The following is a 15,825-nucleotide window of genomic DNA, read 5'->3' as shown; positions in this document are numbered from 1 at the left end:
AGACAAGCTTGGTCCCTTCTTCACTGTCACTCTTGGGGCTTCAGTCTCATGCCACTTTCCTAGTCATATGTCAGCTTCCCTGTTCATGTGATAGTTAAAGAGATCTACTTCCAGAGAACTGCACAATGAAGTGCTTCTGTGATTCAAACTCCTTTCTCCCTAAACACATGAATTAATGTCCCCTCCCATGCCAAATTCTAAGCTCATCCCTTTTTCTGGTTTCCCTGTTAAGAATCTGAAAGCCCACAGAGGCTTGGCACTCACCTGGGCCAGAGATGTTTCCTCCAGACAGTAAGAACACTTGGGTCAGAAAGCTCAGCCAGTTTCCTCACCTGGTAAGTCCCGTTGGCAAAGTGCACAGGGATGCTGAAGGGCAAGGAGTGGTGGAAAGGGTTTCGCAACAAGATGGACACCACTTCCATGCGTGATGGTCTGGCTTCCCGCTCCCCTGACTGCAGAGTCCGCTCCACTGCCCGCTGACAGTAGGTGGCATACTGGCCAGTTTCATTTCTAAAAAGCCAGGAGGATGAGAACACTAGGCACTCTGATCATCCCTGCCTCTGTGGAACCCAGGTGCCTACCCAATTTAGCTAGCACCAAAACTAGCAGGGGTAGGTTGTAGGAAAAGCCCTTAAAACTAAAGTATTAATTTGTCGTTCATAACCTATCTGTGGTAGACTGCTAGCATGTATGTTTTCTTGCAGAAGCCAGAACAACATAGAAAGAGTGAATATTTGGGGACAACTTGGGGGCAATATGGTTTCACATGAACTCCTCTACAAAACACATGGATTGGTGTGCAGAGAAGCCTAAGCATGCCCAGATCTCCATGTGCCTGTTTGCACAAGATAATGGACAACATCTCTCAATCCTGAGCAAATCTTGGAGGGGAGGAACAATCTGCTCTATCTAGTCTCCCCATCATCCCTCTTAATCATACCTTAATCAGTTGTGGCTGCAGAAACACATCTACTCACCTGGGATCTGCATGGCGTTGGAGCTGCTGCTTAACATACCAGAGGAAATGATGCTGAGGCAGGAAAAGTGGGGCACACAGAGCCAGGAGCTGCCAACACTGCCAGGGGACACATAGGGTGGGCTGTGTGCTGAGTCTGCAGAGCCCCTGCCTTGCAGTTCCAAGCTGCAAAACGTTTGACACTCTTTCCCCACACCAGAACCCCCCAACCTTCTGTGGGAACCAGGTTGGCCAGCTTGGTCAGGCTTTGTTCAGAATGGTGATCATACAATCTGACAATGCACAGACAGATAAGCTGTACTGAGGCAGCTTAGAGCATGGAGGCTGTTTGCTCACTTGGCACAGAGCACAATTTTCCCATCACCTTCCACTTTTTTTCTTCCTGGGCAGTCCTTGCCAGTGGTTCTGTTCAGATGTTCCATCCCCAGGGAATGCTAACCTGCATGAGGGAGTACTTCTGAGGTGGGCGGCAGCTGGTCTGCTTCATGAGTTGGCAATAGATCTCGCTCTGCAGCTCAGGGTGAACCAGGCACACCTGCAGTGCTGTCTGGGCCAGGGACACGTGGTAGTCCACTGAGGCAGCCTCTACGGGCACATTGATGAAGAGCTGGCAGGACTGGGAGGGGAACAACAGTGGTACAGGCAGAGACAGCACCATGATTATTGTTTTAAAAGTGCAATGGTGTCTCTGACCCCAAGCAGAGCCTTAAGGGAGGCTCAAATTCACCACAGACAGCTCTTTCTAGGAAAGAGCATTATTACTGCTTACAAGCATCTATGCTGAAGTGGCTATTCTGGGATAGAATCATTCCTTTTTTTTTTTTTTTTTGGTACTAGGGATTGAATCCAGGACTGCTTTACCACGGAACTACATCCGCAAACCTTTTTATTTTTTACTTTTGAGCCAGGGTCTCATTAAGTTGTTGAGGCTGGCCTTGAACTTATGATCCTTCTGCTTCAGCCTCCTGAGTTGTTGGGATGACAGGTGTGTACCACTTCATCTCACTGAATGAATCTTTCCTTCTTTAAATGTTTCCATTATACAAGCAAGATAAAGTTAGCTTACATAAGCAACTTCATTTAAAAATTCAGATAAGCGGGGCTGGGGTTGATGCTCAGAGGTCAAGAACTTGCCTAGCATGCATGGGGCACTGGGTTCGATCTTCAGCACCACACAAAGATAAAATAAAAGTATTGTGTACACCTATAACTAAAAAATAAATATTAAAAAAATTCAGATGAGCACAAAGAACATTTTGAAATAGGTCAAAGTCTCTGAAGTCCAGAAGCAATGTAAACCTGGCCCTTTCTACTATGGACTATAGGAGGGCATCCTTCAAGAGAGAGTTTTCACTGGCATTTCTCAAAGTCCTAGAGCTTCCCTCTGCCATAAAGGAAGGTTGCTGTAAAGGAAGCCATTGGGGGACCTTGTGGGACCTTCTTTCCCTTTCTCTCTGGACCCCCCTGTGGGCTACCCTATCTCCTCCACCCATGTTATCACAGCAGTAGGCTTAGGCTGCTCCAGGCCAAGCCTGGGCATGCAATGTGGACACTACTGGTTGATGGGCCTGGGCTATGCTCTTACTTTACCTTGAAGAGCTTGAGAGCCTCTGTCTGCAGAGCCTCAGAGGGCAGGGTGGTGAGGGAGGTACACAGCCCATCTTTGCTATAGCACAGCATAGGGTGCCTCCAGAGTGGGGAATCTGTCCAAAGCACAGCACCAGAAAGCAGTACAGTTACTACTGAGGAAGGAACTCGCCTCCCACCCTCCCAGCCCCAACTTTAGTTTGTGAGGAAGACAATGATTTAACTCTCTGGGAAACATGCGTGGTTCTGAGTTTATCAGTCACAGACTACAGGGTATGCAGGGGTGCACTGCATTCACACACTCACAAGTGTGGCCATACAGGAAGGCAGTCAGCACTTTGCTACAGAACTGCAAGAAGGGTGAGTGTGTCTGGCTGGGATGCACCTGAGGGTAAGTGTATGTGAGGGCAGGTCTCTGCCTTATGGTACAGAATTGGCTGCAGGAGCACACACATTACACAAGCATCACAGTAGCAGTAAAAGGCTGTGTGTGGTGTGTGCCTTGGTTAGTTCCTGAGGACCCTGAGACTCAGTAGCAAAATAAAGACCCCTAAACAGCCCAGGCTTAGTTTAGACTGATCAAATTTAGGCTCAAATTATTAATTAACAAAGTCTAACTATAGATTAACCAGCTACCTCCTTTCCTCAGTCCTCTGCCCAGCCAGCAAAGCTGTGGTCTGAAGAGTGAAACATTTACCCAGATCACTGAACAGTCTGCTTCCCAGACAAACTCCCCCCGAGTGTCTTAGACAGAGACATAGGGACCCTGAAAAGTAGGATGGGGACTCCTGTTCTGAATTAGTTATATTTAGCACAGCTCCAGGGGTCCACAGTGCTTTCTTTGGGTTCCTGTCCAATAAGCACCTAGCCGCCACCCTCCAACCCACACCATAATGGCCACCCTTACCTTACCTGGGTCTCCCTCACCATCCATCAGTTTCCCAATGAGCTGCTCATAGGCAGTGCCTACCTTGGCACTGCTGCCACCTGCAGCCACTGTGAGGTGGTAAAGCCACGTATCCTGGAAGAAGGTGGGAAGCCATTGGATGTGGGGGAGTGAAAGAGTGGAGGCAAAAAGTTCCAAAGAGGATTCCCACAGTGGGATTCAGCTACTGTGGTTGGCAAGAGTCAAGGTTACCAGTTTCTAAGGGGAAAGATTAGGGATCAGGTGAACAGGGACCTATTTCCAAGTTGGTTCTATCTCATGGCCCCAGGGAAGATGCTGATCAGTGGGAATGAATTCAATGGAAAGCTATATTCTCATTCAGAGAATATTAATTGCCAAAGTATTAAAAGAGGGAAATAAATTTAGGGAGGCTCAGGCGAAAGAGAAAGGAAGGGCTGAGGGGCTGGGGATGTGGCTCAAGCGGTAGCGTGCTCGCCTGGCATGCGTGTGGCCTGGATTCAATCCTCAGCACCACATACAAACAAAAATGTTCTGTCCGCGGAAAAGTAAAAAATAAACATTAAAATTCTCTCTCTCTCTCTCTCTCTCTCTGTTTCTAAAAAAAAAAAAGGAAGGGCTGAGGCTGTGGCTCAGTGGTAGAGTGCTTGCCTAGCATGTGTGAGGCACTGGGTTTGATTCTCAGCACATATAAATAAATGAATAAAATAAAGGTCCATACATTAAAAAAAAAAGAAAGAAAGAAAAAAGATAAAGAAAGAGAAAGGAAGATCAAAATCACAAGTCCAAGTTTGGCCACAAAGGCCCAACTCCTACCTTACCTTTTCATGCTTGGTACCAATGAGCAGGTAGGTAGGACTGTGCTCTGGAGGATGGATCACCAGCGTACAGTGGGAGGAAAGTAACCGTCTGGTTCCTCCAGCCTCATAGTCCTCATCTGAGTCACAGGATCGATCTACTTCTTCTATGCGTGCATCCAGCACAGGCAGACGACCCAGGGGTCGCTGTAGACATGAGCCGTCCATGAGTGGGAGAACCAGGGGGATGAGGGAATTTCATCTCTCTGAATACTTAAGCTCTAGAGGGTGGGAGTCTTGGATGTGGACAGACGACAGGATGGGAAGCTGGAAGCTATAGCATTACAGCCAGGCTGGGAGCAGAATGAGGCTTATTTGAGAATAACCAATAGACCACACAGGTTATGCATGCTGGCCGCATGCTCTGGAGAGATCTAGCCAGCTGGCTGTTGTACTAGTTGTGGGTTTGGTTGGGTACAGGGTACAGATGGGGACTGACATCAGGACATGGAGCTACAGGAATGTGGCTTGGGGGAATAGTTGCTGTCAGAAAGTTGAGGTACCTTATCCTCATGGCTCCGGTAATAGTAGAAGGTTTTCCCAACAAGAGCACACCAGACTAGCTTGGAGTGGCCATGTTTTACCTGAAGGACAGAAATGAACTAGCATTATTAGAACCAGAGGGCCCCAGAAAAAAATCCAGGACTGGCAAAAAGAAGCCAAAGAGAAGACTCAGGTCCTTAGTGGAAATGCCAGTTAGACTCCCTACTAATAGAACCCCTTTCACAGAAAAGACCATGATGTGTACACCAGCCTTCCTTGGGCTATTCAGTGACCTATGACCTACCATTAAAAGACGGATACCAAGGGACTGGGGTTGTGGCACATGGCAGCTTGCTTGCCTAGCATGTGTGAGGCAATGGGGTTCGATTCTCAGCACCACATATAAATAAATTAATAAAATAAAGGTCCATCAAAATCTTAAAGGAAAAAAAAAGATGGATACCAGGACAATCAGATATCCCTTCCAGGAATGTGAACACAGGAAGAACTTGCTAGTTGGCAGAGGCGAGGGTTGTCAGGATGCAAGGAAGGTAAGAGCCAAGGCAGGCTGAAACCCTTGGGTGACCACAGATCATGAGGGAACAGAAACTACTCAGATGCAGAGAATGGCATCAACACAGCCTGAAGGGGGAAGCAGAGGCTGAGAGCCCATAAGCCCTGAAACTGCTGAGCACAGCTGCTCTGGCTCTAGGGTGTCTGTTGTCACTAAGTGCTTCCTTGTTAACTTCCCTTTCCTTGGGTTAGCAAATGGTTCTCTGTTCCCTGCAACCAGAAGAGCCCTAACTAAAATGTCTTTAGGGCAGGCCTAGGACACTGTAGTCTTTGGATGACTGGCTATTCTCAACCTGCCCAAGTCTCTTCTTGACACTGTTAATTCTGAGGCATGGTGGATACAATGTGGGGGCAACCCCTAATGACCTCAAAATGGGGTAAAACCATTTTTCCTTCCTGTATTGGGAATACTTGTTCTAACAATTCTTAGCTCTGCCTCCTGGATACCATCACCATCACCTTATGTTGTTAGGACATGTTTGAGGGTCAACCAGCTAGTTACATGAGAAGCCCCTGGATTTATGAACTATGGGAAAGGAGGGAGCCCACCACTCTTTGCCCCTCCCACTCCTGGCTCCCCTACTCAGGAGGTTCCTCCCCTCAGCTCCCTCATACCTTGGTCAGCCAGCCCTTCACAGTGGGCTTGGTGCCACCCTGAGGCAGGGCTGGAGGCCCGGTGGCCTGTACCTTCAACAAGTTCTGTAAGACCCGTATCCACTCCTCCAGCAGGCTGGGTGAATCTGCTGTCAGGTAGTAGGTCTTCTTCTCTGAGATAAGCTGTGGAGGGCAAATGATTGGGGCCAGAGGCAGCAAGACAAGCTCTGAGATGACACAAGACCCTGAATTCACTGGCTCTTCCTTATTCCTACCCTGTTGCTCCCTTCCTTCTTTTCCTCCCTATCTTTCCTACCTTCACTCCATCTCACATTGTCTCCTCTTCCTTCCTTACATTCACAATGTAGTACAACATCCTAATGTTGATGTTAAGTCTTTCATTCATGTTCTTTTTTGCCCCATCTTTGTCTCAAACATAGTCATATCCAAACCTAGCATCTGATCTGCCTAAAATACCAACTGCTCTGATCAGGTTCACCTGGAATGTCTGCGCACCCTCCCCTCGAACAATTTGGCAATGGGAGTTCAGATCCACTTGACCTTGAGGTTTCCGAATGACATCACTCTGTAAAGAAAGGAACAGAGAGCAAAGCATTGGAGGCTTCTCAGAGCATCATTTACCCTCATATCTTACTCAGGTCATAGGCAACGGGAAAAGTTATTCCCAAGCTTTCCTGGTATGGTATGATGGGTAACTTGTTCTACATTCTGGTTCTAGCTAAATAAAGCTATATTTAGAAGAATGGGTCCTTCCAATACAAGCCTCAATAAAGACTGAGTAAGCCTTTAAAATTGGGTCAGAGGCTACCAAATTATTATTCAATGATAAAATCCCTATAAATTCTTTTTGTTAAAGGGGTGTGGTGGTGTAGACCTGTAGTCCCAGCTACTTGGGAGGCTGAGACAGGAGGATCTCTTAAACTTAAGTATTCAAGGCCAGATTTGGTAGCATAATAAGACCCCATCTTAAACAAAAACAAAACAAAACTTTTCACTATATTCTTATATGAAACATGGCTAATAAGTGGCATATATATCATTACTATTATTCTTTCCATTATCACTGCAGACATCATCAATCAATCATGGAATGCTTATCCTAGAGAAATATAGACCCAGAATCCTTAACAGAGAGTATGGAGCTGGTGACAGCCACTACCAATCAAAGAGGATCTACACAAGAGCAAGGCTGATTTTCCCTCTTCAATAATTAAAATTAGTTCTCTAGGGAGGTCCTGTCAAACTAGTTCCCAACATCAAGGCTCCTTAATTCCAGACAATGGAAGGAAGAGGTAGAGAAGGTAATGGGTTGTCTGTTAGAATAATCCAGATGAAGTGAGGGCAGCCTAGGAACAGATCTTTTTACAGGACTAAACATGAGAAGCAATCGGCTTCTGAAGGAAGAAGAAATTTCCAAGCCAGCTGGCCAGGGGCTGCCTTGACTGTCTTGTGCCTTATTTCATTGTGAGAAGCCATGCCCAGCCTCATGGTCCCCTGTGTGTCTCAGAGCTTTGAGTGCCTCTTACTGCCTGTCAGATCTCTGTGCTCTGGTCTTGAATACACTGCCTTTCTTTCAGTCCTTATCATACAGTTCTGAGTCTGGACTGGAATCCTTCTACCTCCAATGCTGGAGGAGGGGTCTCACCGGGGACTTGTAGTACAGAATTTGTCCCTGTCTCAGGACAAACCAGCGCCTCTTCCATGTCTTCACCCGGCTTCCCATTTTCAGCAGGTAGCCTGACTTCTCCAGTGACTCCTGAGGGGTGAGAGAGTAGAGAGGAAGAGGGAGAGGGAGACAGAAAGGGGAAATCACTTGGGGATCTACATCACACAAGCCAAAATGGTCCAGCTGAATCACTGCTTTGCCATCAATTTTTTAAAAACTTTTTTTTTTTTTTTTTGGTACTGTGGATTGAACTCAGGGGCACTTGACCATTGAGCCACATCCCCAGCCCTTTTTGCAATTTATTTAGAGATAGGGTCTCACTGAGTTGCTTAACACCTCACTTTTTGCTGAGGTTGGCTTGGAATTCACCATCCTCCTGCCTCAGCTGATCTCCCAAGCCGCTGAGATTACAGGCATGTGCCAGTGCACCTGGCAATTTTTAAAAAACTTATTAGGTGCCTATTCCTTGTATTTATTTTCTGGGCACCATACTCTGTTGGGGGTTCAGAGAGGAGTAGAAAAGTCAGGATGGTCCTGCAGGGGAGGGCTCCCACATGGCTGGGGAAGATAACTCCTGGTCTGCCATGAGAAGGTGGCATCAGGGGCTCAGTGCAAGAGGGCGGCTAGGAAGAGCTTCAGGAAAAAACCAGACCTGAATGATGAAATTCTTCAAAGAATTTGGGAGGCTGAGAGGGCTGGGGTTGTGGCTCAGCAGTAGAGCCCTCACCTAGCACATTCGAGACCCTGGGTTTGATCCTCAGCACTACATAAAAATAAATAAAATAAAGGTGTTGTGTTCAACTACATCTAAAAAATAAGTATTTTTAAAAAATGCTGAGGAGGAAGGTCATTCTAGGCGGCATGGCATGAGAGATCAGGCTGGCCTGGGGAACAGTGGGCACAGGCCAGGGTAGAGGGTTTGTGGAGGTGGGCAGGTAGATAGGGCAGTGGAGTAGAGTGGAGCCAGGGCTGGGGAATTAGGTCTGGATTCACTGTTGGCCCTGGCATGTAGTGCAAGTCGGAACCTTAAGTGTCTCATCCCTAAGACAGGGTAATAATCCCCAAACAGGGCAATAATCCCAAGAGGACTACAAGGACAAATGAGATGTGAAGTGCAAGCACTGAAGACTATGCCTGTAAAGCACAATCTGACAGCTCACGTCAGCATCCGAGGGTCAGTGTGGAGATAAAGCAACAGGTGTGAACCCCTCATAGGGTACCAAGGAGCTCCCTATGCTCCCCCACCCCGAGCCTGGGGTCTGTGTGCATCTGCTTCCATCAGTGGACACCCCCAGCCCACTCTCCATTATTGCCTCCCTCTCTGTACCAACCCAGGGGCCTAACCCCCTTAGCCCAGGCAGCCTCTGCTGCAGGTCTGTCCCACTATGCCCTCTGCTGCTCACCCCGCCTAGGCCCAGCCCGTCGGTGGAGTAGGACGAGGTGCGTTGAAGTTTGTGCTCAGGCTCTGAGTAGTCACTGTCCAGCGAACAGGCATCAGGGGGAATGGCGTAGTCACCCTCGGAGCTCAGTGAAGACATGGAGACCCCTGGCCACCAGAAGAGGAATCAAGGTCTGGGTCCCACACCTCCCAATTCACATGGCCCAGGGGCTACAGGGTCTTCATCACAGACCTGGGACCTCCAGTCTAGGACTAAGGGTAGAGCTGTTGGGGATCCCAAGTACAGATCAAGTAAGGTCCCCCATGGACAAATCCCATGGAAAGGGGTGAGGGGACCTCCTGCCCCCCTTCTCTGTACCTCTCTTGATGGCCCGGGGACTGCCTAGTCCGCTGGTCTTCCTACACTCAGAACAAGGGACTGATATTCGGAAACTGGCTTGAGAGCTGCAGTCATCATCAGACCCAGAGGAGTCGTCAGCGAAGGGCACATTGCTGATCTGCATGGCTCTCTGCAAGACAAGTCCCCTCCCCGACTGAAGCTCAGGCTACAAAACAAGCCTTTCTTACCCAACAGCTTATACTTGGATTCCAAGTGCCCAGGCATGCCTTCACAGCCTGTCTGGGGCAACACAGGGGCCATTCGCCCATCACTGAAAAGACAACTGTCCCAAACAGTCAGGTTCCTTCCTGACTTCACGCATGTTCTTACCTCCATGACGTTCCTCCCTCCTATACACATCATCTTCTATGGTCCCCAAAGAACTATCCTATCCAGACTGCACCCTGCCCTGCTGTGTCCCTCGCTCCCTCCACCAGGGGGAGAGAAAGCCATGCCACAGGTCAGGTGGAGTGAGGAACAGGAGTGAGAGATCTTCTTGAAAGGCAAACATTTAAAAAGACTGATTATTTATCTCAATGTTGGTGAAAGTTTGGGGAAATAGCAGGAGGTTGGAATACTCCAGCGTGACAAAGTCTATTTGTGTGTGTGTGGGGGGGGGGGCTAGGGATCAAACTCAGGGCTTTACACATGGCTGGGCAAGTGCTCTGTGGCACTCCCAGCCCATAAGGCATTTTTAAGAAAATAATGTAGCAGTACCTGTCAACACCTAAAACACTCATATAATCTGCCCAGAGATTCCACCTTTAGAATTCTGTATATTTAAGTACAAGGATACCTATGTCAAGAGAGCAATAGAGACATAGAATGATGTGTATCATGTACCCTTTGTGCACATATGTAGGCGTGCATGTGTGAAAGAATGAGGAGAGAGGGAAAAAGGAAAAGAGGGAGAGAGAAAGAGAGGGCACATACATATTTATAAGTGCATCTGTAAATAAATGCAGCAGAGGGCCCAAAAGAATAAACACCAAACCATGAATGATAGTTCTCTCTGGGGTTAGGAATTTAAAATAACTATGAGAGGAAACTTCATTTTTTTATTCTTCCATCAGAAGTTTTATCAAACTTTTTATTATGATTCAAAAACAAATAACAAAAAGACAAAATGTGTATGGAAGCATCCCGTTGCAGTACATCTTATTTTTGCTTAAAATGAGTAGCAATGTTAGCAGTGTCACGGGAGTGTGTATAAACATATATAACCAGTTCTCGAAGGAGTCCCACTGCCCTCTGGGACCTGGGAAATGAGAAAGACACGAGAAAAGATGGGAGTGGAATTGGAGCAGGCAGAGGTCTAACCTTTAACTTCTTGTTTTGCCACATTCTCACTGGCTCAGATTTTTATAAATGCAGAATTCTTATAATCAGAATTATAAATAAATCAAAATGACATATGATGGGTTCAGTTCACTGTTCAAGGTCACTGCATGCAGGTGCCTGGCCCTCAACACCCTCCCCCCCAAGTCTCTGCATGCCAAGCCCAGGGTCTCTACTGATAGGGATGTCCCTTCTTTGCATAGTCCTTTCTTACCCCTTTCAGTGCTGTGTAGACAGGCACAGTGACATTCTTGTAGACAAGGCCAGAGAAAGACACAGGGGATGCAAGGGCAGGAGGGCTTGAAGCTGGGGGAAAAGAGGGATGAGATGAACTAAGGTGGCAGAGAGGTATGTTGGGGAGGCATCTTCCTCCTTTCCGTTCCCCTTGACTTCCTTTGGGGACCACACAGAAGAGGACCTACCGCAATAAAATCCAAAATTCTTGCCCTTTAATTATTTACCCCTCCACATGGTTTGCACGTGTTCCACTCTTGCCATGTGTCCATGGCTCCGATCACTGTGGGCATGCTGGGGCTGGCCAGTAACTTTGGAGCCAGCAGTCAGGGCTGAACCTGCATAACATCTTTTCCCTCTTGCACAGCCCGGGCTGTGGGACCGCATCTGAACTGCTCCTGCTGGGGACGGGCACTGGCACCAGGCCATCCCAACCCTGGATATTGCTCAGTCTCCACCTCCCTACTTGCCCACTCTGCCCACCAGTGGCATTCAAGCCCTTTGAGCCTTGCTTGGACTCACCACAGCAGGCAACGTGACTCCGGGAAGACACATCTGACAGCTGCATGCCTGAAGTGGCCACTGCATAGATCCGGCTCTCCTGAAATGAGAAGTCCCAGGTCAGCGCCCAGGACAGTGCCTGACCCCGGCAAATGAAAAATATGGCTTTGGAGGTGGGCAGACCTGGGTGGGCCAGTTACTGTCTAAGGGATCTCAGCCAAGTTTCTTCATTTCTGAGCTTCATTTCCCTCGGCTCCAAAGTGGAGACAATAATACCTTCCAGGAGGCTGGTGTGGAATCAAGTGATTTTTTTTTTTTAATTATGGGAGAAGTTAGAGGTGTTGATAATGAGGAAGGCAGAGCTACACGGGGATGGTATGCTCTTTGGAAAGCCAGCCATTTGGAACCTAGAACATGCTGGCTTCCTATAGCAACACTGTTAAATCATAGTTAGGCCTCAGGGACAACCTATAAAGCCTATTTAGCCCAAAAGGAATTCAAAACTCCAAAGTCAAAGACACTCATAGAGAATATGGGCCCTAAGGTCTCCCATCCCCTTGGGGCCTAAGGAGGCCCCTGGGTCTTGGGAGGTTGGTTGTCCTAACAAACCACAAGGCCTTGCCCAGGCTATTCTAGAGCTGTTTGCTCTGCTTACCCCACAGGGAGAACAAAGGCCTGCTCAGGTGACAAGAGTCACAGGGGCTGGAGAGGAAGGTCAGTCAGCTTTGGGAGGAATGCCAGCCTAGCCCAGGGAGGCAGCTGGGGGCCAGCTGGGCTGGGGACAGGGCTGGGAGGGAGTAGGATGCACACCAGGGTATAGCTCTAGAGGCAGGCAGTAGCATGGGGGCAACTAAGGTGAGAGGCTAGTGAAGTGGGAGGAGACGCTGAGGTAACTGGAGCCTCGGCAAGACAAGAGGTGGCGGGCAGTGAGGAAGGACGACCACAGGGCACTGAGGCAGGCAGGGGATTCCTGAGCTTGCACAGTGTAGATAAATCAGGTGTAAGCTATGAAATTAGGCAGAGAAAAGAGGATTTCTGCCAACAGTGATCACGGAATTAAATCTAGTTTATTCTAACTTCACAAAGGAAATGAAACTCAAGCTTAAGGGATTGAGGTACTATTTGGCAAAAGTGTATCTAATGCCTACCTCACAAAGTTGTCACAAGGATTAAGAGAAAAAAGGCTCTACAGACTCCAAAGGCAAATAAATGCATTTGACTCCCTCAGAGTAAAAAATGTCCTCCTCTAATTCCCAGCCCCGCCCCCCAGATGGTCACTGCCCAGGTCCTGCCTTAGAGAGGGGCTAAGCCCTCTGGCTGTCATGGGATAGGGTGATCCTACCTCAGGGGTCTTGGATGAACTGACACTGTGGCATTAAGTCTTGTTTCCCTCAAGAGCAAGTTACAAAGAGGACTGACAACAGGAGACAAAATTCTCCTTAAATTGCATTGGCCAACTCTTTGGGTCCCTGGGACCCAGCTGAGAGAGAGAGAAAGAGTCTGCAGAAAGATTTGATGCTTCCCCTTAAAACCTGTACCCTAGAGTGTAGCGATGTTCACACAGGCAACAGGGTCTGAAGCATTGTTTTTGTTTTTTGAGACTAGGTCTTGCTATGTTGCCCAGGCTGGACCTGAACTCTGGGATTAAAGTGATCCTTCTGCCTCTGCCTCTGTCCTGGGACTACAGGTAGGAGCCATCAAAGCATTTTATATATTCTAACCTCTCCTTCCTCCCTTCCCCATCTCCACTCTCTTTCTCTCTCTCACACCCATACACACACACTTAATGTGAACTAAGAGCCACTCTCAGTCACCATGGTAGATGATATATGGCAAAATGATCAGTGTAAGCAACACTTTTCTGGGTTAACACCTGCTAAGCTCTCCTGCCCTACCCCTTGTCCGATGTTCCCTCGGCCCCACCTGTGCTTTAGGGCTCCAGGGCAAGACAACAATGAACAAGAAGAGCTTCAGCAGCCATGGCTTGAAGGATGGTCAGCCATGGGGCCATGGCACTTTCCCATCTCCTGACATTCTGTATAGCCTGCTTTCTGCTCAGCTTTGTCCCCAGTTTGCAGTTTCCACTGTAACCATCAGCAACTGGTCAGCATTTGCTGCTAAGGGTGCATGCAAAAAGCCTGGACAGGAGCCTCCCTGATCCAGCGCTCCTGAAATTAAGGATCTCCCAAGTAGTGGTGTGGGGAGACAATCCCATCCCTGGGCACCCCATTCCCTCTGCTGCCAGGAGCCAACACTCAGCTGTCCCTCATAGTAGCATAGCTGCCTCACATGGTAGCATCTGGTCTGACCATGAGTAAGAGACTTGACAACTGCCCAGGCCATGTCCCCTGGAGGCTGTACAGCTAGACTGCTGGTGCTGGGCTCTGAAGGCAGTCGACGCTCAGTTCAAAGCCTGACTCTCTCACTATCCCCACAGGACCATGGGCAAAAAACTAAAATGGAGAGGACAGCAGTTTCCAAGTGTGTCAAGGGGAGAAACAGCACCAATTCATTGCACAGCTGAGAATCCTTCCCACATGCCAGGCCCTGTACTTAAGCCCTTTACAACTCATGCCATCCTCACTGCTAACCTAAGAAATGTTAATAACACCCCACCTACTCCATTTTTACGTTAACATTTTATCACAGAAAATGTCAGACACAAAAGTAGGGAGAACAGTATAGATAATGACCTGGTACCCATTGCCCAGCTCAACTATGTACTCATACAAGGCCGGTCTTGTTTCATCCATATCTCTAACTCCACCCAAGGTCATTGATTCTGAAGTGATTCCACCAGACATGGTGTAATTTTATCTAATGTTACAAGTAAGGAAGCTAAGGCTCAGAAATGAAAATATCTAGGTGGTATAGTGATGCACCCCTGTAATCCCAACTATGCAGGAGGCTGAGGCAGAAGGATTCAAAATCTGAGGGTAGCCTGGGCAATTTAGCGAGACCTTGTCTCAAAAGAAAAAATAAAAAGGGCCAGGGATGCAGCTTAGTGGTAGAGAACTTGCCTAGCACATGTGAGGGCCTGGGTTCAACTCCCCAGTATGCCAAAAAAGTAAAAAAGGAAAAAAGGAAAAAAGAAATAAAAATACTCAACACTTAACATATCATTTACCACTTGCAAGGACTTATTAGATATCAACACATTTAATCCTCACAACAGCCCTATAAAGTAGTGACTATTATCCCCAATTATGTAGGGAAACTGAGGCACAGAGTTTAGTAACTTGCCCAAGGTCACACAGTTAGCATTTTAACCCTAGTGGTTTCTTCCTAGGACCTGTGCTCTTAAACCCACACTCAAAAAGTCACAAAGATGAAAAGAGAAAATGTGCACAAAGCACCCAGATTGGTATGTGGCACTTAGTGAGGTTTGAGAAATGACTGCCAGCCACCATCCACATCACTTCAGGTCTGGCTCTGTCCCCCACTAGCGGGGTTGGTTGGGGAGGCCCCTCAGAGCTGCAGTAGGGATGCTCAGTGTGTGGACTGTGAGCCTATTGATGGTTCTACCCCTCTGTCTGGTCCCAAGGTTGCCTCTTACCCATGATGGAAACCGGTGTAGTGGAGGTGTGGGTGGTTTTTTCTCCAGTTCTTCTTTCTCCAGCTCAGGTCTAGGGGCCTTCAGGTTCTCTCCTTCCTCCTTCCCTGCTGGAGGTGACTCTTCCATTTCCATCTTCTCTGGTTCTTCCCGAAGCTCAGCTGGGGGCTTCAGCTTAGAAAGGACAGAGGGGTGGAGGGCTGCCAGGGCTCCAACCTCAATGTTCACCACATGATCAAAGTGCCCAGGGCCTACCTGGGGCTGGCTGTGGTGCCTTTTGGCCACCTGGATGCTATTCCAGGGGGCACTGGAAGCCCGTGCCTTTGGTAGGGTTAGGCTGCTGCCAGGGCCACCTTCCCTGGCAGAGGTCTTGGTCCCAAAGAGTATCCCTCTACAACGAGCAGTGACCAGGCTCTCCCCCCAGGAGGCTGAGCCACATCTTGTGGAGCCAGGTGTCACACCCAGCTGGGTGGGAGAGCCCTCTTTTCCCAGATGAGGTGGAAGGGTCTTGGCCTCTATTTCCTCGGGGTGGACCATGCTGGAACTAGAATCCTCCACTGGGCTTCTGGCTTCAGGCACAGAGACCTTGCTCTGCAGGGCACCCAGACAAGGTCCAGGCAAAGCCACCTTCAAAGCCTGGACCTGAGAACCACTATCTTGTGCCACAGGCTGAGCTCCTGGCTCTGAAGGGACAGGATTCTCCTCTGGGGCTTCTTGGGGGGCCACCAGCAGCTTCCCTGAAGGTGTCATCTGAAGAGCT

The 15,825-nt window shown here is 48.4% G+C and overlaps 2 protein-coding genes across 5 annotated transcripts in view; one reads left to right on the top strand and one right to left on the bottom strand.

Moving 5' to 3' along the window:
• Plekhh1 (pleckstrin homology, MyTH4 and FERM domain containing H1) overlaps window positions 1–15,825 on the bottom strand; it is a 48,304-nt gene that overhangs the window by 7,288 nt on the left and 25,191 nt on the right. For 2 of the 3 annotated variants that reach the window (XM_005322813.5, XM_078050100.1), the window contains 15 exons: window positions 15,069–15,823; window positions 11,534–11,612; window positions 10,992–11,083; window positions 9,419–9,569; window positions 9,065–9,207; window positions 7,641–7,751; window positions 6,474–6,560; window positions 5,996–6,157; window positions 4,828–4,908; window positions 4,289–4,471; window positions 3,476–3,584; window positions 2,567–2,679; window positions 1,416–1,592; window positions 978–1,075; window positions 333–510 (listed from right to left, as the gene is read on the bottom strand). In XM_005322813.5, coding sequence (XP_005322870.2) covers window positions 333–510; window positions 978–1,075; window positions 1,416–1,592; window positions 2,567–2,679; window positions 3,476–3,584; window positions 4,289–4,471; window positions 4,828–4,908; window positions 5,996–6,157; window positions 6,474–6,560; window positions 7,641–7,751; window positions 9,065–9,207; window positions 9,419–9,569; window positions 10,992–11,083; window positions 11,534–11,612; window positions 15,069–15,823 — 2,519 coding nt within the window. The remainder of the gene's footprint in view (window positions 1–332; window positions 511–977; window positions 1,076–1,415; window positions 1,593–2,566; window positions 2,680–3,475; window positions 3,585–4,288; window positions 4,472–4,827; window positions 4,909–5,995; window positions 6,158–6,473; window positions 6,561–7,640; window positions 7,752–9,064; window positions 9,208–9,418; window positions 9,570–10,991; window positions 11,084–11,533; window positions 11,613–15,068; window positions 15,824–15,825) is intronic. The other variant, XM_078050101.1, reaches the window with a different exon arrangement.
• Pigh (phosphatidylinositol glycan anchor biosynthesis class H) overlaps window positions 1–15,825 on the top strand; it is a 45,566-nt gene that overhangs the window by 17,357 nt on the left and 12,384 nt on the right. For both annotated transcript variants that reach the window (XR_005729183.2, XR_005729182.2), the window contains exons 4-5: window positions 11,379–11,631; window positions 13,118–13,199. The gene's annotated coding sequence lies outside the window, so the exon portion shown is untranslated. The remainder of the gene's footprint in view (window positions 1–11,378; window positions 11,632–13,117; window positions 13,200–15,825) is intronic.

The sequence above is a fragment of the Ictidomys tridecemlineatus genome, chromosome 5 (genome assembly GCF_052094955.1).
Source record: "Ictidomys tridecemlineatus isolate mIctTri1 chromosome 5, mIctTri1.hap1, whole genome shotgun sequence".
In the NCBI taxonomy this organism is placed as follows: domain Eukaryota; kingdom Metazoa; phylum Chordata; class Mammalia; order Rodentia; family Sciuridae; genus Ictidomys; species Ictidomys tridecemlineatus.
This window is presented reverse-complemented; position numbering and strand designations above follow the sequence as displayed.